The sequence below is a fragment of the Gymnoscopelus microlampas genome (genome assembly GCF_963454915.1).
Source record: "Gymnoscopelus microlampas genome assembly, chromosome: 14".
Lineage (NCBI taxonomy): Eukaryota > Metazoa > Chordata > Actinopteri > Myctophiformes > Myctophidae > Gymnoscopelus > Gymnoscopelus microlampas.
In genome coordinates, this window is record NC_139951.1 from 31,036,918 (window position 1) to 31,064,413 (window position 27,496).

The following is a 27,496-nucleotide window of genomic DNA, read 5'->3' on the forward strand; positions in this document are numbered from 1 at the left end:
GTCAGTGATTCACAGAAGATGATTAATATAAATTGGGAACTGCCCATAATGTAAAATATATAGTATATAAGATTTTCATGTTTTTATATTCATGATTTAAAAAAACTCTTGAACAGTGAAGACTAAAGCAGCTCCCAAGAGCGGACTGTAGCGCCACAGTCCATCTGATGCACAGTGTTCATTTAATTCATGTCTCATATTTCCTGTATTTCTGTCACTTCCCCATAGGACGCCATGGGGTCAGGCCGAGTTGAATCCCATGTCAGGATTGTCCCCACATTGACCTGCGCCTGACTGCCCTCCCAGCAAAAAGCCCCTGTGAAGGTAAGAGGAACTGGGGTCCCCTCCCCTGGAAAAGAGGGTCCCTCCCTTTGACAGCTTCACAGAGCCCCAGCCACCTGCCTGCTGAGCCCAGTCCCATATGAAAAGTGGAAGCCCTTTGTAATCCGGCAGGGATTACACCACCCAACAATACTCTGCTGAAAAAAGCGACAAAAGCCCTGTATCAAACGCCACTCAGGGGGAGCGAGGCTATGATCTCCCACTACTACCAACACTGACTCCTCTGCTAGCCCTCTCATCTCCCCAAGAGGTTTCCCCCCACCTTTTTAGCATTCGTTGCCTCTGTTGTCCTCCTTCTCCCCTCTCATCTCAAGGATCTGGTCTTTTATCAGCACATTCCTTTTCATTTGCATTGCAGTGTGGGGAGGGACGCAAAGGTCTCTGATCTGATAGAGAGAGCACAGAGAGCCTGGAGGAACCTCAGGGCATGGATAGAGTGTGTGTTAAGTCCTGTTCCACACACACACACACACACACACACACACACACACACACACACACACATCCACCTTTTGCACCATGCTGCATTCTCAAGATAACCATAGAGACTCTCAGCAGTCCAGAGTGCAGAGTGGTGAAATCAGACGCGTTTTGCCTGTCTTTCAGGCTCTGTAAAACTTGTATTAAGGTGTGGTAATCTGACTAGAAAGTATGGATCTTTATTAAGGGTTGAAAAAGGATGTATGGGAAGGCCTATTAGTTACAGCAACACCCTGTGCTTTTGTTCAAAATGAGGGGTTCCGTTTCTAAATCCCATAAACACATTTTGTAATTATAGCTGCTTCTACCACTGTCTATGTCTAAAATATCGGCCAAGTCTCAAGTTACCTTCTATCCTTCACTTGTTTTTATTTTGTGCTATCCATCATTTTATAGGAGAATCTCTTTGTTTGTGGATATCTTATTTTGGACCAAAACTCACTGTATTTTTTTAAATACTTGTTACCCTCTTTAAAACCTTGATCAAAAAGTGTTTGACCTGATGCTTAAGAGCCTTGTTGTAAATGTTTGTGTTACTCAAAGAGATACAAAAAAGTGGTAGTTTACCTTTAGGATTTCACCGGAATCATTGTATTCCCTACCCACCCATTGCTCAAACACATGTCAGAATAGGGGTTTGGCCTTGCAAAGGTAAAAAGTGATGATGGATTGAGGACACAAACAACAGGAGAGCAAATGTGTTGCACTAAATCTACAACCTTCAGTCAGCCAGACATTGACTTGTATTGGGGGGGGGGGGGGGGGGGGGTACATCAGCTTTGGGCTGTACTCGCATCAATGCGATCCCTGAATGCATAGAATGGAAAATCATTCAAAGCATATTATGTTAGGATGTATGAGCCATTTCAAAATATTAATTCAGCATTATTTGAGGTGTCCGTTAAAGATGACAGTCACAGCTAGAAGGCCGTTGACTCAACTGAGTGATTCCATACCTCTATTACACATGATCTATGAATGTATGAGAGGGACCGATTTTTCATTACCGAGACATTGTCCCTGGAGGCAGTTGTTAAAGAAGAATCTGTGAATTATCCCCCCATGGAACAACTGGCCCTTGTCACGGGCTGAGTAGAGAGGAAAAGAAGGGAAGGGAATGCAAGGGAAGAGAAGAGAAGGGAAACATAGCAATGCACCAGAGTATTGATAGTAGTGGTGGGATTGAGAGAGACTGGAAAGACGCCAGAGGAATGTGTCTCCCTGTGCTTGTGATCCTGCCTATTGCCGCCTCTCCCTCTGTCCAGTTAATTGGAATACAAAGCAGAGTGGGGTCGATGAGAGAACGGGTGGAGGAGGGGGTGATGTCTGTCTCCAGCAACACTCAACCTTCACTGCTCGCTGGGAATTGACTGGGGAACCAGCAAGCGAGACCGACACACTGTCACTGGTAAAATGAACTGTCACCTTGCATTTCTCAACCTCCTGGCAGCGTTGAATTGGCCGCTTTGAACCATGTGACGTGACACTGATTGAGTTCTGGCTTGCGCCTCCTGGGTTCTGAGGAACGAGCCCGTTTAATTTTGAGTATACGGCCCCTCCATGCAAAGCACCAAGGCACGGCACAGGAGAGTCGGTGCCGAGGAGCATCTTTAGCCATGTTCTGCACACCAGAAACCACTCATGGCTGCACTTTTCTTACTCACCGCCCCTCATTATTTCATTGTGCTGCTTCGTTACTCTGCCTCTCAGCTGCTCTTGTTTTTCTTACGCCATACCGTCATGGCGGTCTGACAGGCACGCGGAGGAGGAAAACTATTAGGGGTAGCCATTTGGATCCTGGAGGCAATCCCAGGGAGTATTAAGACGTTAACCCTGGCCAAGTCACATGTCTCTCTCGGTTACTATGCTGATGGAGTGGGGAACGGATGCAGTTGCAGGAGGACCCAGGAGGCTGGGGCTTCAGGTTGGCCAAGGCTTCCAGATCCAATAGAGCCTGACTTGGAAGGGGGGATGGGTGTCAAGAAACTCTCAGCCTTGGCTAAAAGGAGCCTCACTGCTGTAACAAAGGGAAGGAATAAGGGAGCATGCCATGATCAAGTAGGCAGCATTTGTCAACCAGGCCTCACTGAACAGTGATGGTGGATATGCCATAAACTTGAATTTGCACATGCACATGCACATGCATGCACAAGCTTATACACACACACACACACACACACACACACACACACACACACACACACACACACACACACACACACACACACACACACACACACACACACACACACACACACACACACACACACTCCCCTCCAAATTATGCTGTTGTCCAAATCTTTGTTACAGTATGAGAATGACACAAGTTTCTCAAGTTACCACGTATGTTTTTTTGTTCTTTTTTTTTTGTTATTTATTTACGCCACTTCATAACCTTGAGAGGTGCAGATATAATATTATAGTCATCACAGTATTATTAATATTACTCTACTGTGGAGTAATATTTATGTATTCATTCATGTAATCAGTTACAACTCTTTGCATCTCATTTTTTAAACATGTTGCACATACAGCATTAAAATCCTTGTACCCAAATGGACGCTTACGGGTTAAAACTAAGTATTTCCTTTCCTAGCCACTTGAGCCCTATTTATATTTCATTGTATGACAGTGTATGACAAAATTAGCAAAAATAGACGATCTTCAAGCTCACAACGCAACACAATGTGATGTGAATGTGCTGTGAGCTTGAAGATCTGCTGTTTTCACAGTTTTTGCCTATGACGTGCCCAAAAAAGGGACACCAGGTTGAAAGTAGTTAAGCGAATCATAATACCTTTGTTTGATATCTGTCAATAACAGATGAGGCCCTTCTGTGGTATCTCCTAGATTCCCACCGCCCCCTTATCCCATGAATACCATAGCCAGCGTTCCTTTGAAGCCCGGAGACCCTGCAGAGTGACATGCGACAGAGCCACTGGTAGAAAACCGAGGAAGTGAGCCTGGCAATAGACTTGTAAAAGAGCCTGCCACAACTGCAAGCAGCATGGGGTACAAACAGCACTGGTTTGACCTCAAACAAAGTGCAGGAGGAGGAGGAGGAGGACGGCGGTGTGGGGGGGCGGTTGACTAAAAGATGTATGAAGATATCTAAAGCGAAAGCTGGCTATGCAAAACAATTCTAATCTTAAAAAACAAATGAATTTTAAAACAGCCGATCTACAAGCTCACAGGGCGTGTGAGCTTGTACATCTGCTATTTCCCTCCCAAAAATATTTTTTCTTTTACGTTTTCGCCTGTTAATGACATGCCCAAAATAGGGACGCCACGCCAGAGTTAAAGTGGTTAATGGCTCCTATTTTTTTGTTTTATTTGTACCATGGCGTGTTTGATTACCAGGCTCGGCTTGTTTTTCACCATGCCCGTATATACCGCAGGGTTCATTGCCATCCTCCAGCCCTCTCCTCCTCTCCTTGCCCTACATTCTCCGGCAGAAGGCAGAAGGCTGTGCTGATGTGATGGTGAAAAACATCCTCCTCCTCCTCCTCCTGTTCTCTGGCTGAACATCTGTCTCTGAGGTGTTGGTTCTGGTGCCGAGGCTGACACCTCCAGATGGAGAGTCCGCTGGGAGCCCTGAGGTATTACCCACAGAGATGGCAGGGATCGCACCCCCAGAATGAAGTCCCACTCTTGCTTTGTGTACGTCCCCAATTATTTTCTTTTTTGTTGTTGTTGGGTCTGTCAGTATTCACAATATCTATTCTCCCCTCTCCCCAGTTCTTGCCCTTGTGACTCATCCCAACAAGAAGCATTTGCTTTGAGTAGAAATCCACTGTCTGTGGTAACTAACCGCCTTTGCTAATATACCATAATGGACATTCTAGTACAGTATTTCATTCTGGAGATGTATTACTATTACTATAGCTGGAGTGAACTTTGAGCTCATGCAAATGTTTTTGAATGATTGATCAATTCTATTTCTTTAACATCATGATTTTTCTGACACCTGGAACCTCTTAATTTTAGGGGATCACAAACATGAATTAGAACTTAGAAATTAGAACACAATAGAATATCCTATAGGTCTAAATAAAAATAAGTACAAAACTACCTGCAAAAACTGAGGAGACTGTGGATGGGAGGCCTGGAGTTGACTTCTCTGGGCCATTCTGGTGTCTTGACAGATTGACTCTGAATTCATTTGGGGCTGAACTCTGTGTGAACCTCAGCTTTAGGGAAAGGGCAGGCCAGATCTGTGTGCAAACCTAACACCCAGTGCAAATATTGAAACTGCTGTCCCTATACACCATCCGATGAAACTCGGTGGTCAGGTCTTGCAAACGTTTAGTCGGGGGTGGGACCAAAATCAGGGTATCTTGAACCATCAACTCAGCTCTTCACAATTCACAATTCTGTTTTGAAAATATAAGTTCATATACAGTAAGTATTGTGTGTAAAAAATGTCTTCCATCAATTGTATCCAAATAGAATTTGGGTAACAAATCAAGCGTGAAACCTGGCTCCCTGGAGTTTGTTGTCATGTTTAGAGCCCCCGGAGGTATTTTGAGGTGAAAAGGTCATCAAGAGTCACCCCATGTGTTGTGAAAGATTCCTCTTGTCACATCATGCAAGGATGAGTGAAACTATAACTACAAGCTAATGTGGACATGTTTATGCAATGTGCTAATGTAATGTAATTGAGTCAAAATGTGTTACAATTTTTTTTCCAAGAAAAAAGTTGCAGGGAAAAAAACACTATGTATACAAAAAATAAGCTTTGGTAAGTTTGGTTATGTGGTTAATTGCATCTAACGTCACTATTTCCATGTTCGATGAATGCACTACTTCCAAACATTTTGACACCACAAAGTTTTTCTTAGCTAATATTTATTAAGGTAAATCATCTGGACACATTTTGGAAAATAACCTGCAAATAAATAGTGCAAAAACAATAACACTGGTGATAACTCAGCCCTGTAACACAAAAACATAGGTCTATTTATATGGGAAAGGAAATGCAGCAATAGAAAAGTTATCAGAGCATCTCTGCATCCAATTTCAGAAATTAATGCATTAAAGCACAAATATACCCTGTAGTCCACAAGCAATTGCACAGTTCTGTCTCAGTTGTTGTGATTTAACAGTGATGGATGTGGAAAAAGTTCGAATAGGCCCCACAATGTGGAAGTCAGTCACATAGTTCAGAATCACTGCCTTTCCCCGTCAGATTGCACCTTCGGGGAGGTATCAGGCGCGGGGGATTTCTCAAAATTTACTGGGACGCTTCCTCCGGTTTTCTCGCGCTTTTTCTGCTTCATCCTGCGGTTCTGGAACCAGATCTTCACTTGCGTTTCGTTGAGCTCCAGGCTAGCGGCGACCTCGACGCGCCGTGCCCGGGTCAGGTACTTGTTGAAGTGGAACTCCTTCTCCAGCTCAGTAAGCTGCTTGGTGGTGAAGTTGGTTCGGATCACGTTGTGTTGGCCCGGGACCCCGTACTCTGACATGATAGCTGTGGGGAAATGGATGAGTGAGTGATGAATGAATGTAGAAAGCATGGATCTAATAAATGGAAATGTGCGTGGTAAATGAAAGTATGGGAATGAAAGTTAATGGGGACAATCATTTTTAATCAGTCAACATTGAGACAATACAAATACAAATAGTCTGGGCCTACATGTCAGGACACGGATTAGGCCTACTTGAAGTGGTTTTGATTAATGTTTTACGCACGCCACTCCCAAGATTACGCACAGCTGTACACGTTTGTTTATACACTCAGGATTTTGCAGTGTAGCATACATTCCGGGGTCATGTGGGTTACTCTATAAATGTTGCCAGTCTGAACAAACCTGTTTTGGGAGGATTCCTCTTCACTTTCATCCAGTCGAAAGTTTGTGATGGTTCGGTGTGATTCGAATCGTTTTCGTTATTTTGGGGTGGCAACCTCGAATAAACACTGTCTGAGTATTGTTGCTGCCTCTGTTCTTCGTTGTTGAAATGGAGATAAGGCGCAGCTCCAGGCCCGTAGTTATCCCCGGCGTAAGGAGCCATGTTTGCTCCAGTAGGCGAAACTTGCGAATGAATGAACCCTCGGTCCTGTTCGTGAGCGAGGCCATATTGGTGAAGTCCGTATTCCAAAGTTGAGCCAACTTGCGCTCCATATATCGGGTTCGCTGATGAGGGAAACTGCAGGTCTAAGTTGACGTGAGTCTGGTGTTGGTGTAGAGGGAGGCCCAGAGGCTGGTGTGGAGTAGAAGTTGCACCAACTAAACGCCCGTCGGATCCGTAGCTTTCACTTGTTGCGCACGAACTGGATGATAAAGGCGACATGTATCCGTGGTTCAAATTGTGGTATCCAGCCTTGGCATTTAAGATATTCGCTCCCCTGTTGCACACGGGATAGTCTAAGTAAGAGTTCATTCTGCTGGCCTGTTGTTTAAGCAGAATTGATGAGCACTGAGCAGTCATTAATTGGTGCTCGCCTTGCCCTAACCTCTAGGTAGTATGTCAAAGCTGTAAAAGTGCCTTCCACTCTCATATCACCTTCCTGACAGACCATGTGACTCCCTAAACGCCAATGGCAAGGGACCTACAGCAGTCTGTCAAGTCTGGAGGATCGTCCATCAAACGGCTCACATTTACATGACAAACGCTTCAATCAAACTCGCCCATCAATCTGATAGGACTACAAACATCAAGCCACATATATAGGCTGCAATGATTCACAGTGGCTTTAAAGCATGATTTAAAAATAATAATAAAAGTCTGACAAAGAAAATCAATTAGGACCAACATTTTGTTGCCTCGTCGTAAATGCTTATCACGCTGGAGGCCAATTGTTCACATTATTTACTAAAGGTGACAAGTTGCAGCTCATAATAACCCTATCATGGACAAAGTCCTAAATTATTATGACAAATACAAATGCTTATGGGAATGCATTGTTTTAACTTAAACGTTTTGACCCACCTATTGATTTAATAAATTGGCCTCTAGGTAATGTGCGAAAAAGTATTATTTATCTTGCTATTAGCCTTTTATTGTATTTTATTTTTTATCAAGCATAACTACAGATATCTTCATTGAAATGTGTTGCATGAGAGTTGGACAACGAAAACTAAGATAACTAAGAGAGAAAAATATTTTGCCTATAAAAAAAGAGTTTGCTAACCGAAATGGTTTGGCCTGCTAAAAGACAAAAATCTTTGCTCAGCCTTTCACAGAGACTGCTCCCATACATGTCTGAATCAGACAGTATCGCAGAAAAGAGCAGCGCAATTAATTCAGTGATCAATCATGTGCTCTTTTAAAAGATTGACAGCTTCGGTTACCCATTTTGCCAATGAAAGAACAAAGACGCATTTGAGAGCTATACTTCTCAGTCCCCTTTGTGCCTCATGAGTCGGAATACCATAAAAACACAGGGCCTGTTATATCTGGTAAATCACAGTAAATAAACAATCTGAAGTTTATGATATATTACAGGCCCTTATAGTAGCTAATTGGGTTCCTAATATCTGAGGGCCAGTTCGAGTGGTAGCCTTAGGTTGAAATTTGAACAAATTGCTTTTATTTATATAAAAGTAGCAGTGGACATTTTCGTTTAAGATGCCAGGCTGCATGATTCCACGTGCTATGTAGTTGAACGAATGTTTTGAGTAGGCCAATTCAACCGACGCACTTTCTATAAGTAAAACATAACAATAAACGTCGTAAACAGTCTATGAACAAATAATTAAATAAATAGGTTACATTTGGAAAGTGGACAATTAAATAAATACACGTTGGAAATAAATAAATATATAAATAATACAAATCAATGAGACGTATGGTATGCCTAATGTGTTTCCCCTCAATGATTTAAACCAAAGCATAATAATGCATGCATTATGCTCAAGCATTAAAGTATTCTCCTTAACACTGCAGGCTTATAAATCATCGCCTGTAGCCTCGGTAGCCTAATGTAGCCTAACCTGGTTTTCAAAGTTTGAAATTGAATTAAAATGTCTGTGCTAAAAAAAAACGTGTCACCTATGATGAATGTGGCACACAACAAGATATGGAAACATAATGTCCAAGAATGTTCAACTCCAAAAAACGTGGTCTATTAATAGTCCACATCTACAAATGAGTCAGTTTTGGAGCTCGCATGATTCTCTCCTGAGAGCAGTAGCTCTCTGAGAAATATGACACGTTTTGATCACTTATTCCGTCATCTGGGGTCGATATTTGGGAAATGCTGCATGTGGAATTATTGTAGTTGACGTCGTATTGCGGGCCGTTCGTCAGATGATCCCGGGGGCCTCTGGGTTCACAATGTGAGTATTTCTGTGAGAACGAGTCGTGTGCTTTTAGGACTGGATTCGACGACAGTGACTGATTCTGCTGTTTTGGGGGCTTCAATGGCGGCGGTGAAACGGCCTCGTAGTCGCCGCCTAGATGGACATAACCCAGGCTGGACAGGGTAGGGCTGCCCGGGCTGGAGGAGGGGAACGAGGAGGAGGAGGTCAGGCCGCTCAATTTGTCATCCTTTTTCTGCTTCATCCTCCTGTTCTGGAACCAGATCTTGATCTGCCTCTCGTGCAGGTTGAGGGAGTTGGCCATCTCCACGCGTCGTGGCCGGCCCAGGTAGCGGTTGAAGTGGAACTCCTTCTCCAGTTCCACCAGCTGCGCGCTCGTGTACGCCGTGCGTGCTCTCTTGGCCGCAGCAGCAGCGGCTGTCTGCGCGGTGGTGGTGGTGCAACACTGGTCTGGCAACACAAAATCAAAACGAGAACCAAATCACTACACAGTGAATTACTGAGATGGTGCTGTCATTCACCATCAGCTGTTGTTGCTTAATTGATCTGACCTGTCACCTTACTATAGGCCAGTGGTTCTCAAACCTTTAAATTTCCAGGTCTCCCACTCTGACAGTGTCCATTTGATTCCATTCGTACTGTCAGAGTTACAGACTTGTAAGGGTCGATTTAGAACCTCCTAAAGGAACCCAGAGAGTCCCTAGAATCCACTTTGAGAACCACTAGGTCTATGTCTCCAGGCCCCTCCTTCATATTTCAGACTATTACTTGAAATATCCCAAGTGAAATAACCAGTATTTATAACAGATTGACATAGACCTATTTTTAAGTTGATTCAGAGTTCAAAGGTGTGACAGTCAGTAAAATCATCATGTGGCTGAATTGTCATTCAGACCTTGCTCACCACATTAGTGTCAATATTTACCTCTGGTAAAATATTATGCAATGAGCTACATGCTTCATTTGACCACTGTGCGGTAAATTGTTGCACTCTCAGAGTTAAACTAACTGTACCAACACTCCAGATTTTACTGTGCATCTTGGTGATGGCCCTGCATGAAATCTAAATACCTATTGTCTGATTGTGACTTTTGTGTGTCAGTCAGCCTGATTGGGGCATGCCTGCCTGAGCTTATTCTGTTGTCTGAAACTCTATTTGGGTGATTATTATTCAAGGTCCCTGACAATTACTCTTTTTTTATTCAGATTCTAGCGCAGTTAAGCATTTGAACTTGAGAGGACCACATAAATAGTAATGTATTGGGTTAAATATCACAATCACATTATTTATTATAGGGTGGGTTGAAGCCTATAGGCTATACGCACCTGGGATTATCTTGCTACATTTCTGATCTGAATGTCTGGACTCTTTCATCCAGGGAAAAATCTTTTTGTTAACGGTTAATTTAGGGCTGTTGTGCTGTTTTGATTTCCTCGACTTGTGGTCAAAGGACTGCATTGAGCAGCAACCAGGTGTCTTTTGCTTGTTGTTGCTCTCCGTTTGTCCCAGTGCTCGGTGCATCGTTGCCTCGTGATTGCACATAAAAGCATCGACATCTCCACAATCGTCCTCAAACTCAGTGGTTATGAAGTTGTGGTGGATGCTGCTGTAGGTGGTGCTGCTCTGCATGTCCGTGGAAGGTCTCTCGCCGCCCTTATAACCTCCTCACAGAACATTGGCAGTTTTCCAAAGACCACTTTGTTGCCGGTCTGAGAGGATATAGAAAAAAGGGGGTAAAAGACAAAATCAGGGAGGAGACCACATGATCCATCTTATCAATTCAATAGTATGGTGACATGAATAGCGAGCCTCTCTTATCCACAAAAGCAATGGCAAACTGGTCGTATATTAAAGTCCTAGATGAAAATCTGGGCTCTCTAAAATACAATCTACCAATATCGATCATTGTAAATCTAATTAAATCTATGTATAGGACTCCATGTTTGGATTGTTTACCATGTTCATAATTGTTTACTTTCATTATAGTGCACGTCCTGGGCCTCCCAGTGCGCATTTTATTTCATGGATTCAAAATTAACTTTTTTTTTACTTTGTATAATTCAATCAATAGCACTACGTGACAGATACATAGACATGCCCGTATTATTTAGAAATACGTTTTTATACTTATAGGAGCTCAAAAATGCTTTTGGTTAATTCTGAGAAAGCATAAGAGAACAAAAGACCATAAGACTAGACCATAATAAACAGCCCAATTAGGCTATATGTGTATGTAACACATCATATATTAACCGTTGTTAATTTGTTAAAATAAGAACCTTTTTTATGTATATGTACATTTTTTCTTTTATATTTTGGCTGGTCGAAATATAAACAAAGAAAATAAACGAAGCAGCTATACACCAGAATACATTTTCAACGGAAAGCAACAAGAATGCAACATCCTGAATACGCAATTTAAAAGTGTTTGCATACAGCTGTGATGCACACTGTATTGTAATAAAACAAAGGGCTCTGCAATATTCTCATTTTCTGCATACAGCCTAACCTCATTTTAATCCGAGCTCGAACTGTCACATATACGAAATCACGTTGAACGAAAATGGATGCAATTGATAACATTCGTTTCTGAGAGCACGAAAGAGAGACAGAGAACGAATGTAGAATAAGTATGGAGGCATGCAGCTTTATGAACTCTGGTTGAACCGTCGCCGGAGTCAGGGTCGTAAATCATAAAGACACATAGCCGAGTCCACAGCACAACCCCGGCTTGCTTACCTTCCGCACGTACAGCAGAGCGTCACATTAATTTCGCATAAAAATCCCCTCTGAAACAAATAACGATTACTCTCACCTTTGGAAAATACCGGGGAATATTCTAATCCAAGTCCTTTGCACTGGCTGGTGGATCATGGATGTGTTGACTGTGCATACCAGTGGTCGAAGAAGCAGAGAGTGGACAGTGTTTCTGCTTGCACAGTAGACCGCCCTACATTCTCCAGACATAGCCTTTCTGCTGATCATGCATGCACAGCCTGCACATCACACCACGGATGATAGGCTTGTGATAACATAATAATAATTTAAGACAGGCTATTGTACCTGGCTATTCTGGCTAAAGTATTGCCTTTTCGTCTACATTTGTGCATGGATTAGGGCAGCAATTTGTCAGTGAGTGGAAATTATGGTAATCTAAGACGCGGAGGAGATGGGTGGACAAGGCTTGTGATTCGTGCCTCAGGGGTTGGTGGGGAAGAAAGGCCAGCCATTGCTCTCATATTTTGGCACTGAATCACAATTTTCCTCTGTCGTTTTAAAATAAGTTATATTTGGTTTTGTCTTTATGGGTCCTATATCTCATATAAGCAGAAACAATGCCGAGTTGAACTAACTTGACTAGTTAATTTATTAGTAGATTTAGATTAATAGTAGTCTATAATGTTTTTTTTTTTTTATGTTGCTGATCACGTGGAAGTCAATCTAAATGCATTTCCTCTTCAGCAAATCATGGTTTATAGCCTAGTTTTTGAGAAATTGCAACCCAGTGCTGTGAAATGGAAAACATAACGGCTATGTCTCTATTTGATTGAAACAGTCCTGGTATCTTGCCCATGATAATGAATTCCAACATGGCCGAAGTCCCACTTAGGACTAATGCCAGATATGTCAGAGATAGCTTAGCCAAGGGCTTGAGGTGTTTAGTCTGTAGTTATACAGAATGAGTGAGTCTCATTTTTGTGATACCAACACATTCGTATTCCACAGCATATTCTATACTTGTAATGAGATTATATGCTTTCTAATTTCCTTATTACATTTGTCTACCTCGTTCATGATAATCTAGTAGCACCTGCATTGTCTGTGCAGTCCGAGGCCATTTTAAATTTTGTTGCGACAATTGTTAACATTCATTAAAAGCTGCATGTCTGTCCGCGAAGTTTATAATTAGGCCCATGACAATCAAAATGCCGCTTGATTGGTGCAGCGGGTCGATGCAGCTCTGGCGGTGCTTTGATCTCTCGTGTTCATCTTTCAATTGAGGATACTCAATCACTTTGATTGGTCCGCACAGGGAACGCTACATAGGTAATATTTAACTAAAGTGACACAGAGTAACACAAGTGAATGTCTTTGATCTTTCAGCCATATGCGACAGACATACGACAGTCATAGGCTATTTGGTTAGTTGTACAAATAAATAAACCAATACTTGTGGTGTGTCCATATGTCCAAAAGCATGCGTGATTAATATGCTTGGTCTAATTAAACTTTTGGGGTGAACCCTGATAGCTCTTTAACTTGATTCAGCCATGAGCGACGATAAGTGCACTTGCTTTACCAGCGCATTATAGCCTACAATATAAAAAAAGAAAACATAATTGCTTTGCCATAGTTTATATGTATAATGGTATAAGTAAGATCAGATAAAGTAAACATCAAGAGTTCTTCAAATTGCTGTCTTGAGTTGCCAGGCTAAGCCTAAGCTATAGACATTATACTAGATCTCATAAAAATGCACTCATATCTTAGCTAAAACTCGTTCTCAAAACAGGGAGGAATTGGCTTGGGGAAGTGAAAGATCAGTTTATAAACATAATGTACTTATATACGTAATGTCATGTTGTAATGCGTGATCTCTGCAGCCTGTATAGCTGTCACCTAGGTGTCATATGGTTACCAATACCATGCATGTGCTATGACGACATTCCCACTGTGGCCATATACAGCTGCAGTTATGATATAAGTTATATCACATCATCATCACAGTCATACTCCGTCCAGAGCCCGTCCAAGCCCTATACTATTCGGGCCATCCCTGTCTTTATCCTGTGATGGATTCGCTACTTTGTTGGGTTGAGGGATGGTACGTTCTTGACGAATGCACATCACAGTAGCCTTGCTCACAATTAGCTGAAGGAATCACTTGTCGACTAGAGCAGTGGTTCTCAAAGTGGGCTCCGGGGACCCCCAGGGATCCTTGAGGGGGTTCCAGGGGGTCCCCGGCAATATGAGTTAATATAGCATCAAAACCATTTTTTACCACTTTAAACCATATTCATGGGCTATTTGAAAATAGCCATTCTACAAGCTCACAGGGTTGCCATGCAACTACTGTGAGCTTGTAGATCTGCTGTCTGAATGTCTGAATCATTTTAACCTGGCACAAAATATTTTCAGATGGGGGTCCGTGGCCAAATAGTATTTTTCAAATACAGATTAATTTGGGTTGGGTAAAAGAACCACTTTGGTTTGAGAACCACTGGAAGGACATACAGTTTTATCTTCCATATATATGCCAACACATGGCAATTAGTTAAGAAAAAATAACGGGTTAATATCATGAACAAGTGCAATTCCTCTCAACTAACACTGAATGCAGTTTGAAAGTATAGGCTATAATGTCCCCATGCAGAGGGTCAGAGGCCTTTAACCACATGAACTCTTTGCCACATTTTTGGCAAAGAGATTTGGTGTAGAGGGAAAAAGTGCAAGTACAGTTGCAACTCAGGTCCGTTTTTACTGAGAAAATGGTTTAAGTGCAAGAAGATCAAAGTTATTTTGTTGGCTATAATGTTCAGGCGACATTTGCTGGAAGCTGACATGAAATCTTATAGGCTTTTTGTAAGGATACTATTAATCACAAATGTGATGGGTTTATCTCTCTGAATAGGCCTGCACACTCATACATAGTTTATTCCCTCAGTAAATCATCACTGTAAATTACCGACGAGCTTTGCCTGTATGCTACTTAGCCGTATCACCACAAAACTGATAAAGAAAATCTATAATAAGACAACTTACTTTTTTCGGTCTCATCTTCCTTTTTATATCTATTTCACAAGACAGTTTTGCCGTCCTCTCAGCGACTCTTGGAAAGTGTCCCTGCCCTTACCCCTAAACTCCTCCTCGATGATCTTGCATGGCAACGGACAGTGGACTGAGGAGAGGAGTTGATAAATGATTACCCGAACAATGCCCACATTGTAGGCCTCCCTGAAACCTTCCACGGATGTCATATTCTCAAAGAATGTTAGCGGACGTCAGGATGTGCTCTATAATATACACAATACACTTATTCTGCGGCGGAGGCCCATCTATCTGACTATATAATGTAAAAAAAATCATACATCCCAAAACTGTGTGTGTGTGTGTGTGTGTGTGTGTGTGTGTGTGTGTGTGTGTGTGTGTGTGTGTGTGTGTGTGTGTGTGTGTGTGTGTGTGTGTGTGTGTGTGTGTGTGTCCTAATAATCATCCAGTGGTGAGGTCGTGACCATCTTCAAGCGGTTTCTTTCATCCTGGCGAAGTGTCATCAACTACATACTCCCTAAGACGCGAATTTGTGGCTGCTTGTTGTTAACACAAATTCGGATCTACAGGGTAAATATAGATGACAGGTGGTCAGCGTTGACTGGCGAGGAAGTCTTGTATGTTCCCCTTGAAATTTGAATTATGTAAATAATATTATTATTATTTAGTCCCCTTTATATGCTCACATACGGTATACATATGTATTAAGTGGGACCCATACACACAATTTGTTGTTATTCTTTATTTTTTAATTGTTGCTCAATGGTGAACGTCCCTGTCTAGTGTAGGCTACTTGTAGCCTATAAAATAAGGAATCAAATATTGAATCTCTTGAATGATACACTCTCATGCAGAATGTAGCCCGATCAACCTTCCGTAGCCTAGCACATTTATAATAATCTAATTCAATTAAAAAACTTTCATCCAACTTTATTATGAGCTCTCTTTAAGGGGAGCATCTATCAAAAATGAAATACATATTGTCCTGTATTTCATTGGGAAATTATGCATGTTACAGACAGATGGAGCCTACACACTGTAATTTCTAATCTCTGATCGATCGCTGAACGGAACCTAATGGCTTTTGATGAACAATCTGACACGTCACGGCTTTGACGTCTCAATATGTGTTGACACTGTGACCCGTGTTTCACCCCCTGTAGGATCTGCACGTGAACAATTTCTTACGGACTTGTATTGTATTAATAGCAACCTGCTTTCTGAATCAAGTATAGTCTCGGTTCGCAGCATTTGGTTGCCAGGGTCAGCAGGAGAGCAGGCCAGGGCAGTGAAAATATTTCCGTCTCAATAAGTGTCTGGTAGGATTAGACAAATGTCCACCACTTCGACCGGAGAAAAAAAGGCAGAAGATAAAAATAACAAACATGTTGGAGCAGACATGGGCTTTCTATGTTCTGCCTTAACCTACATGGCCCCTAATGATAACAGCCGTGGTTGAGAAACCATCCATCAAAAGCCAAGCCGGTCTGAGGCGCTCTCTGCTGGCGTAGAAGACGCGTTACATCATCTCGCACAACACTGGACTCTGGCGACACGATGGGCTTAAAGGAAGTCTAATAAACTAAATATGTTCTAATAGTCTAATAAACTAAATATAGGATACACGTTAATCCGTTTGTCAAAACGTTCCGGGTGACAACTGGCATTTATTATTAATTAAGAAGGCATATACAATGCAATCACCAAATAATTCTACATTATAGCCTATTCTACACGTCTATAAATAAGCACAGTAAAATCAAAAACCTAATTATTTTGATATATTTACACAAACTTTGTAATGTGGAAATAATGTGTATTTAGGCCTATAAAAAAAACATAAAACTAAGGCTATAGATAATGTTCAAGATATAGCCCCCACAGCCGCTATGTTGGTATAGGGTGGCTATGATTTGAAATCAATATGCATTATCCTTATAGGCTATTATTTGCCCGGGCCTCCTTTCCAAAGCTTCATATCAGAAGTTAAAGTAAAATAAATACAGTTTATACATTTATTTTATTTGATCAATTATGTAGCTATTATGTTGTTATGTAGGCCCGAGTGTTGAGCGTGACAGTGCAATGTCTGAGCGAACAGGGTCTTGCTTTCAGATGCAGCTGTGGTAGTAGTCTATCGTCTACTGACCTAGCGATGATCCCGGCACATGAATTATGCATGAGATCCGGGTACAGATTACCCCTATCAATATGCAATACTCATTACGCTGGTTAAATTGCCACTTAATAGTTATGAATATGTGAAAATGTCTGGACCTTATATAGCCCAGCATTTGGTTTTACTTGAAAGCGAAATGAGTTGTCAGGGTTTTCGAAAATAATTGCAAAAGTCTCGTTGCAGGTGAAGAGTCGCAATGACTTTAGTTTTTCACTCTAATATACAATTCTCCTTTTATTGGTTACTGATAGACTATATAGCTTTAAGTCTGTGATGTATTTATTAAAACAACTGAAGCTGCTCTCCAACCCAAAGTTGTCCGATAGTTCACCTCTGGCCGCTCTGTGACTTGATAGATCAGGATAAATCACTGGAGGACCTCGCTCAAGTTCGTTTCATGGCAGCTCCATAAAAGCTCTTCATTGGACTAAAGGTCCAGTGTTGTTGTTTTTTCTCTTGTCAATATAACATATTTCAGAAATAGAAACCCGTTGAATTTCGATTTCAACAGGATCATAATGCTCAAAAGATGCATATTTCTTCAAGATAAACATCAACTGCAAATGTATTTTCGTGCATGGCTAGTTTTATGATTTTAATTAAAAAAAAAATCAAAAACTGTGAAATAATTTATTGTTGTCCTTCGGATCAAATTTGAAGAGAAAATCATTGTGTTCCACAATCATAACTACGCTACTCACGGAACTAAAAGGCACTAAAAGGCATTAACTGTAGGCCCTAATTTAGAAAAAAAGGGAAATAATTGTATACTTTTTAGTTGCAGTTTTAAATGCATTGCGCTGTCTATTATTTTTGTTTGAAACAATTTCCACTTTCCCATATGATGTGGACATTTCGAGCACCCTAACTGGACACTACTCCAGGCCACCCTTTCGAATCCCATCGATGCAGTTAAGCCGTCACTTTCATTCAAGGTTGTGAATTATATAGTACATTGTCTACTCCCCAAAACCATAAAACCAACTTTATGGACCTCACGTGACTTTTCAGAGTCTGTAAGTAATATAGGCCTATACAATCTTTGGTAAGGGGGATTTTACCAAGTTGGTGCTCTGTTCATATACCTGTAAAGACCCATTTTGGATTTTATCAACACAATTATTCTATACACGTAGCACCAGAGGTCACGAGAGGTAAGTTTGAAATGCTACATCTTACTCATTTTCCCTGTGTGGATATGTGTGTGTGTATGTGTGTGTGTGTGGGGGTGTGAGTGTGTGTGTGTTAAAAGTGGCCTAAAAGTAATCATTACCCACTTTTCAGTACAACAACTGACAAACGTTTTTTTAGGCTAGTAAGTCATATCTGTACCACATGCGAACGTTATTGAAGTTATTGCCATAAGGTTCCCGTTGTGGGTGGAAGTTGTTTCTACTGCCCGACATAACTTACTTAACTATAGGGCAACAACTTTGTTTTAATATTAGGGTAATTGTCAATATAATATTGGAACACATTGAAAGCAATTGAGAGAAACTTTATTTCAAGCGCTATGAGTTCACTTACAAATACAAAAAGCTTATTGGCGAAAATGCTTACATCACTGTTGCCTATATATCCACATAATAACCCTTTGCACTAAAAATGTATCACATTGACAGGTTGAATACATTTACATTGCTCATAATTAGTTCTAAACAATAGATGCACAAAATGTTCTAGCTACACATTGGCTTGTTTATGAAAATCATGATCTGGCCACAAGATAACCATCAAAATAGCATAGAAACTTACACTAAAGCGCTTTGAATGGCCCCATCATACATTAGGTTTACATTCAATGAAGAGCAGCATATGGTTTGGAAACGTTTAAACTGTACACTGAATTTTACTCCTGTTAGACCGTCAAGAAGTTACACAATAAACAGCTCAAGTGAATCATGGCAACCTTCAAGAGAGCAAAAAGCATGGACATCAATACCCCAATAATATTTACACATCTCTTATTATTTTCAAATGACAACTAGGCTATCATAGTACAACAGTCAACTAAAATAGTGTTTTAAGACCACAGAATACTTCTTTGTCTATCACAATAACATGCTGAAAGGTGCTGCGCTTTCAATAGCTTTACAGTACTCATGGATGTCCCCCACCCCACCCCTCAACGCCATCATCTCTGGCAAGTTATTCAAAACTCAATTGTGGAAGGCGCTCCCTCCTGTCACAAGGCTCATGCTTTTCAGTTTATTGTCCTTCTTCCATTTCATCCTGCGATTCTGGAACCAGATTTTGATCTGTCGTTCCGAGAGACACAGCGTGTGGGCTATCTCTATCCTCCGCCGTCTGGTAAGGTACCTATTGAAGTGAAACTCTTTCTCCAGTTCTAGCGTCTGGTAGCGGGTGTATGCAGTTCGGGCCCTTTTCCCATCAGGTCCAGTCATATCTAAATTTCATAAAAAAGCCAAACATTAGCAACGGCCATCACTTAACAACACATGGGGAAATTGCTGCAATTTTTGGGGGCTGCACAAGGATGTTAACTAATACTATATTGGGAAAGTGGTCAGCGTCAGGAAACATGTTAGGAAACATGCATCCAATATATTCGCACTCATATTCAATTGCTTACTGACTTAGCCTATAATTAAACCCACTGCCAACATGAGCCCTGTCGGCTGTCGATTTCCAGCATTTTTATACAAAATTCCATCAAACATATGTTTCTCAAATTCACCCTCGTAGATCGTTATGGCTAAATTATATTCTACATGAAGGTAAACTCTAACTGACCTGTATACCCTCATCAAAATCCCTATCACACAAAGACTATACAAACATCATCCTCACTGACCTAGGCTTACTCATGCAACACTTGACAGATTTATGACACTTCGCCAATCGACAGCATGACCCTCTAAAACACAATAGTGTAATTATAGCTACCGTGGCTTATGTGCAGTTTCCTCATCCAGGGGAATATCTGTGGCGTTTGGCAATCATTCGATGTTGGAGTTGAGGAGGTGGCGTTGGGTTCCTGGTGCTGCTGCTGCGCTCGAGGTGCCGTGCCGGAGCCGCTGGTATGTGCACCTTCCTCGGTCTCGGAGGCAACGGTGGTATCCTCTATCTCCGTGAAATGAGCGCTGTTGCTTTTGTTGAGATTGTTGCCAGTCGAGGTCGTGCTCCGGTCAGACGGAGGAGAGGGGCTTTTTAGTTCCAGAGACTCGCGGTTGGCCGTGGCGCACGGAACAGAATCTGGAGACGAGAGCGAGCAGTTGGGTTGTCTGTACCGGGCGTCCGGCCCGAAACCGCGGGCATCGTCTCCCACAGCCCCGAAGTGGCTGCTAGTGTTGGTGCGGTTTACGGTTAGGTCCATGCCATTGTAGTTGTAGCCGAAAGACCCGGAGTGCATGGTGCCAGGGTCTCTGAACGAACCGTTCACGGCGCCGTTAGTCCCATAATTTAGTAACTGATAGTCGGAGCCATTTGGATAGCGCCCTGAGAACGAGTTTACAAAGTAAGAGCTCATTTGCTTGGTTTTAAAGCCTCGATTTGTAGATCTTTGTCGCTATAATCCTGTGCTTGCACGATTTATGATGCAATCATGAATTATAGCAATGAAGCCCTACTGTACTTTGCCAGGTATGCGGCCAAATATGGGAGAGCGTTCAGGAATCACGTGCCTTTGTTGACCAGTCGTAAATTCTCACTGATGACTTCAAGAGGTAATTCATGCTCTATGGTTACAAATGATGACGAAATGATGGTCGTTAGACCCCAGTCAATGGTGCCTCCCCATTGCGCGCTGTGCGTCCTTATAGGTAGAGAGCGCCATCTTTTGGCGAAATGGGGTATCGTCTCACGGGGACGGTATCGGGCCCTATAACCATTTATCATTTATGTAACGTAGTGATTATATAGGCCACAAAAGGCTCAGGTAACTCATACAGAGACTTGCAAACTATAGTGTTGGCAACTGGAGACTCGCAAACTAAACTGTTGGCAACTGTAGAGACTTATAAAACTAAATTATTGACAATTGTGTGTTCATTAGCTAGATTTATGAAATTGTAATATTATTTATCGTATTTAAGAACAAACTCCAGATTTCAGAAGAGAAGGAACTTTAAAAGTGCTTTGTAATTTTAGGCTTTAATAATATTGATGATAATACTAATAATAATTAATTATATAGTAACATACTAATAATAATACAAATGAATGGTTGTAATATAGTGGGAATAGTTATAATGATTGTAATAATATAGTGAGAATAGTAATAATGGTAATAATAATATAGTTATAATAAGAATAAAGCACATAAAGAAGCATTTTGTTGTGCATACACGCCAATAACCACCAGATGTCCAGTATATTTACACAAAAGCTTTTATTTCTATGTACAATTACCTAAACAAAAATATTGCACATGAAATCCAGATGTGCATTAGACACAGGTGAACAGCAATAAATAACATGGATTTGTCATCTGTACAAAACTTGAAACGGGTTTATGGCACAGCTGTAAACAACAAGCCTACAGTATAGAACAACTAGCCTACACCACACAATGTACAGGCCAAAGCCTCGGTGGATGCCATGGGGGGAAAAAACATATAGGAGGCCTACGATAATGAGGTAACAACAACATTGTCAGAAACTAAAAACACCAAAAATGTATTTACATTTGGCAAATTGGCACATTTGCATATAGTCCCCCTAAACGCACTAGCACGAGAACAAACAGAAGAGCACCAGATTTGAACACATACATTAGCGTGCAGATATTCAAATGAAATCTACTACTCTACAAGTCTACAACATGTTTCTCCACTGAGTACGCAATTATCTACAAAGAAATTATACATGATCTTCACATTTCTGAACGTGTACACAACAAAGTCCTGGCTGTTCATTTGACTCCGAGAGTGCAGTGAAAGGGTATCTGACATGTAATGGGCCTTGGGACCCATTGGGACGCAGTGTTTAGGCCTATAGAAATAATCAGTGTACATTTATCCATTTGTAACTCCCAGAGGGTATAAATGCAACCAAATGGACCCGCACGGGCCCAATTGCTTCCATTGGTACACCTGTGTATAGGTCCATTTTCACACACTCAAGAGTTAAATCAACACTCGGGATTTTGCTGTGATAGGCTATAATACTTTGAGTGCACACATAAAGGCCAGTGTCTTTTCAGTTGGTCTTTTTCTCTGTCTCCTCTTCTTCTTCGGACGGTTTTGAGGGATTGAGGAGTTTGTTTTCCTTCTTCCATTTCATTCGACGGTTCTGAAACCAGATCTTGATCTGACGTTCCGTGAGGCACAAGGCATGAGAGATCTCGATCCGCCGACGCCTCGTCAAATACCTATTGAAGTGGAATTCTTTCTCCAGCTCAAGAGTCTGGTAGCGGGTGTAGGTCTGTCGGCCCCTGCGTCCAGTGCTGCCAAAAGTTCCTGCACGGGGGAAAGGCGAGAAAAGCGTTAATATCCATGCTTCATTAAAACAGTGGTTCTCAAAGTGGGGTCCGGGGACCCCAAGGGGTCCTTGGGGGAGTTCCAGGGGGTCCCCAGCTAAATTAGTTAAATAGCATCAACATCTGTTTGACCTGTTTAATATATTTAAAAATAGCCGATCTACAAGCTCACAAGCTTCACATGGCGATGCATTGTGAGCTTGTTGATCTGCTATTTAAAAATAGATCTTGAAAATGTTTGAAAAATGTGGAATATTTTTTGAAACATTTTAGACACACGACAAAGACACACAACATATTTTCAGATGGGGGTCCGTGGCCAAATAATATTAATTTGGGGGTCCTTGACATGAAAATGTTCCAATGAACCACTGCGTTAAAAGGAAGTCAAAGCGATATTCTTAACATTGCCTGAAAAATATATTCCATTAATGTATCATTATTGCATTATAAATACAATAACATAATAATTTAATAATTAACAACCATAGCCAATTGTGTATTTCTATTTGCCGATTTCAAAGATACAATAATATGACTTTGGCTTATGTCGAGGCCCATGGGTTGCGTGTCTAATGGTGATATTATAGCCAAAGTCCCGGGGCATATGACGATAGCCTATACTATTCGTGGCGAGATGGCCTCATCAGTATAGCCATCAATAATCTTAAACGCCACAAACGGTTCGTGTCAAGACTATAATCGCTTCTTTTGTCATGTTTTATTTCTTTTGTGATGCTAAATAAAGTTGTTTAAATGTCATGGCGAGGTATTATAGGCTATAAGTTTTTTTTGTTGTTGTTTTTGTATGCCATGCGATGATGCGAAGCAACGCATGCAGCTGAGGCTGCGGGGAGGATACTGTACTCTAGACAGCGTGACACAGCCTACAGTATAGCCTATACTCTACGACAGTGGCTCTCAAAGTGGATTCTAGGGACTCTCTGGGTTCCTTTAGGGGGTTCTAAATGGACCCTTACAAGTCTGTAACTCTGACAGTGTACAAATGGAACCAAATGGACCCGTTAGGGTCCATTTGGTTCTATTTGTACACTGTCAGAGTTAAGGGGAGACCATGAAATGTAAAGGTTTGAAGAACCACTGCTCTACGATACACCCACACACTGAAACAACAGAGAAATCACAAGCCTAGCGTGCAATGAGCTTTCACTCACCGGCAGAACAAGCGTTCATCCTCTGCATCCAGGGATAAATCAGAGACGAGGACTTGTCGTCGATAATGCTACTGCTCATGTTTACATTGTGCTCCGGGCAGTCCGACGACTTGCCTCGCTGCTGCTGGTCCTGGGTCACAAACAGCGGCTGCTCCTCTCGACTGGCGGCGAAGGCGCAGGATCCCTCACTGTCCTTGTAAAAAGTCCCGACCGTCGCGTTGTAGTCGCAGGGCGCTCCGCCGTTCGCTCGGCCGTAGAGAGCGGCGGCGGCGGCCGTCTGTTGGTAATAGGACGCCGGGTAAACCTTCTCCTGCATGTTGGCCGCGCCATACGTGGCGGCCGCATTGGAATAGTGTCTTAAAGGGTCAGTATATCCCGAGGAATACAGCGGTATCTGACCCAGGAGAGAGTCCTGTCCTCCCGGTAGAGACACGGGAAAAGTTGAGTTAACAAAATAGGAACTCATTGGATGGACAACTTGGTATACTCCGGAGGAATATGATTTGTTGTCTTTTATAGTCCAAGTGGTTTTGCCATTACTTTATCGGAGATTTGGTTTTTGCTCGAAGGGGGTTGCGAGGTACCACTGAATACAGAGGGGAACTGTACCATCTGATCAGCGTCTGGCCAATCACATGGCGTCTGTGGTTGCACTATTGCACCCATGGGGGGCTCTTGTTGCGTGCAGGGGTCCCCGGTGAATCGAAATGAAGCGCAAGAGCTTGTCGGGCTTTCAACACACAATGAGATGCCCGGATTCATACAAAATGACCACGTTGCTTATGAAAATATCATATGAGATCACACATCATTTCGTTCAGTGCAAGTATCGCACAATAAGACTGGCTGAAGTAGCCAATACCCGCCCCCCCCCCCCATCGCAAGCAAGTGCACGCAAACCTTATCTCTCTCTCACACTCACACTCACACTCACACACACACACACACACACACACACACACACACACACACACACACACACACACAGTTTTTTTTTTATCCACAACAGCAAAAAATAGAACTAATCGCATCGCAAAACACTTTTGCGCATGCAGTGTTTCCTTTTACGCACAAATTACGCACGGCCAACAGTCTCTCTCTCTCTCTCTCTCTCTCTCTCTCTCTCTCTCTCTCTCTCTCTCTCTCTCTCTCTTTCTTTCTTTCTTTCTCTCTCTCTCTCTCTCTCTCTCTCTCTCTCTCTCTCTCTCTCTCTCTGTCTCTCTCTCTCTCTCTCTCCCTCCCTCGTTCTTGTATATGAAATGTGCATCCTTGATTTCCATTTTTCAGTTTTGCCAAAGCAAGTCCAATAACTACATCTGCCTACTGTAACTGTATACTTAGACCGATTGTTATGCACAAAATGTTTACTTAATCAATCAAAAAGTAGCTGTAATTTCCCTACTGTATGCCATATACACGCTTAAGACCAAAACCACACAAAAACATTGAATAACCTGTCCTCGTTGCTTTCTGATTCCCAATAGCATACGAGCAAGACAGAAGAATGAGACGACTGTCCACCGACGTGGACAGAGCACGGACACATCAACCATGTTTACCAGTCGTGACGACGTGGAAATTTCTTTCACACATAAAAAATATTAGACAGCCTAGCCTGTAAGTAAAACAACACATTTGTTATTCGAATATAGTGCTTCAAAAAATGCATACATTATTATTTATTATTATTATAACATTAGTATTAGGATTGTTAATAAGCCTATAATAACAATAATACCACAATTGCAAATTTGCGTTATTTCAGTAGCTATTAATAGCGCCTCATCAATGTAGGCCTTTGCATTCTGCAGTTAGGCCCTACACAAGATTTCAGTCTTTGCTCCTGCGAACATTAGCTATTGGGTTGTATTGTATTTTAACATCATGGGTAATATTTCCATTATGTCTCTCTATTTATATAAATCCACTTGTGCCCTGAAAAAAAGATAAACCCAGCCCCGAGCTCAATGTATACCCTACCATTGTTTAAAACTAATTTAAAAAGTAAAGAAAAATGGGGGAAAGTATCTGCATAAATGGTCTCATATGTATTACACTGTTGTGAACGACTGAATCAAATGTTCACATAAGTTATTTAGGTATATCATGTTTTTCCTCATCACTTTTCCATTGCTCAGTCCTTTTGCATCCATAAATGGCATCCAGCTACAATGCATTTGGCTTGTGAAAAATATAAATATTGTTGTAGTTATTAGCTATTACACTTTATTTCTTTCTGGTTGAACGGTTCCATGTTTTATTCCACATGTAAGAAAATCTAACGGGGAAATAATACAACTTATAAACCTTAAATATCACATCTGCTGAAAGTAACGAAACGACTACATAATTTGGAAATGGGCCACAGAAAACGAATGTTGGGTTAATTGTAAGTCATAAAATCATAAACAGGCCACAGTCAAACAAAGAGCAACATATAGGCGCTTTATCAACAAGCGAAACTGATGCTAACGGATGGGCGAGGTGTTCCATGTGTGGAATACCGTTATTACATTAAATATTCTCTTCAGAAAACATTATTTCTGTGGACTCAGAACTTGTCTGATTTGTTAACTCGTTTTAAAGTGTTAATCCAGGTCTCACCAGTAGAGCAGGCCCTCGTCATTAACATCATTACCACCACCACCACCACCACCATCATCATCATCATCATCATAGTCCAGCTTGCATGGCCTACAGTTAAGCCAACGCAGTCTTATGACACAATACATGAATTCAGCCTTCTACACCTCAACTTTGGAATTAACTATATTTTTCTATTTGATTATTTCAACATATATATTTTGGCTTTCACTCAGGGCAGCTCGTGACGATGCTGCGGCATATAGTGCTCCTTACGTACAAAGGTAAGCAACCTTTTTGTGAATAGCATTGATAACGCTTGAATCCACATATAGCAAACACTGTAACGAATTCGAATGAATGTTTATAGGAAGAAGAAAAAATAATAATCTTATATCCATATCACCAGAAGGTAAACAAAGCCCTGACAATGTCTCGTGAAACCAGATCACAGCGCATGGCGTTGTGAACATGGTTGCCCTTACCTTTGTTGATAATCCATCATTTGGAGTGTGAGTGACAGTCTGGAGGAGCTCCTCTTTCCTCGGTCCATTTCTTTGCTAAGTCCCCAACACTGATATGCATGTTTAGTGCATTAAGTGATTTCAGTAAGGTCATTCCACCATCCATGTGCACTGATTTCCCATTTTCACCAACATAGCTGGAAGTAGCCACATTATGGCGTCTGATGAAAGGTTGCGCAGTGGCTCCATCGCTCAGGTTTGATAATCAACGGACGTTCAACTGACCCACCTTTTCATTACACAGAAATGGGACGCGTATTGCATAAACAAAGAGCCAAGAAAACGTTGTTAGTAGTGTTAACTGAATGAGCGGTGGAAAGCAGCTGCAATATAACCTCATGGGAAATAAGTTCCCATTCCTGCTGTTCACATGACCGTCCTCAGCCAATCCCAGAGCCCGCTGAGTCGTAAAGTTCCATCGCAAAGTTGTAAATTTTCATAAACAGCACCCCGTTTTTGTGCTTTCAGGGATTCTCTGCTATTGTAGACATGTTTAGCCCCGCCGCCATCTTGATTTTTCTTTAAAAAAGGTTGATATCTTTTTTAAATACCTAGCCAAAGGCGCAAACACGATCAAGGTGCGCAATAATGTAAGAGAATAAGGTGTTTGTGGTGGTTAATTTGGTAAGCATGAGGAGATTTACTTAAAAAGGTCTATTGATTGTTTGACATTTCACGAGATTCTTTCTAGTATTAGCTGCTATTCCCATCATGTAGACTATTTAAGTGTGTCGTGCATATA

General features: G+C 41.6%; 3 protein-coding genes across 3 annotated transcripts; all 3 read right to left on the minus strand.

The window, feature by feature from the left end:
* Positions 1–608: 608 nt before the first annotated feature.
* Positions 609–7,203, minus strand: hoxb1b (homeobox B1b; the record flags this gene model as incomplete). The annotated part of the gene is made up of 4 exons (XM_084078289.1): positions 609–728; positions 4,162–4,416; positions 6,018–6,292; positions 6,633–7,203. 4 exons carry the CDS (start codon positions 7,201–7,203, stop codon positions 609–611), a joined length of 1,221 nt encoding a protein of 406 aa, XP_083934415.1.
* Positions 7,204–19,181: 11,978 nt separating this feature from the next.
* hoxb5b (homeobox B5b) lies at positions 19,182–20,537 on the minus strand. Its single transcript, XM_084078579.1, has 2 exons — positions 19,940–20,537; positions 19,182–19,439 (listed from the first exon to the last, which is right to left on the minus strand). Exons 1-2 carry the CDS (start codon positions 20,520–20,522, stop codon positions 19,192–19,194), a joined length of 831 nt encoding a protein of 276 aa, XP_083934705.1. The 5' UTR covers positions 20,523–20,537; the 3' UTR covers positions 19,182–19,191.
* A 1,655-nt stretch (positions 20,538–22,192) lies between these two features.
* hoxb6b (homeobox B6b) lies at positions 22,193–24,113 on the minus strand (the record flags this gene model as incomplete). The annotated part of the gene is made up of 2 exons (XM_084078290.1): positions 22,193–22,452; positions 23,648–24,113. The coding sequence occupies 2 exons, from the start codon at positions 24,111–24,113 to the stop codon at positions 22,193–22,195; spliced, it is 726 nt and encodes a 241-aa protein (XP_083934416.1).
* Between the last annotated feature and the right edge of the window lie 3,383 nt (positions 24,114–27,496).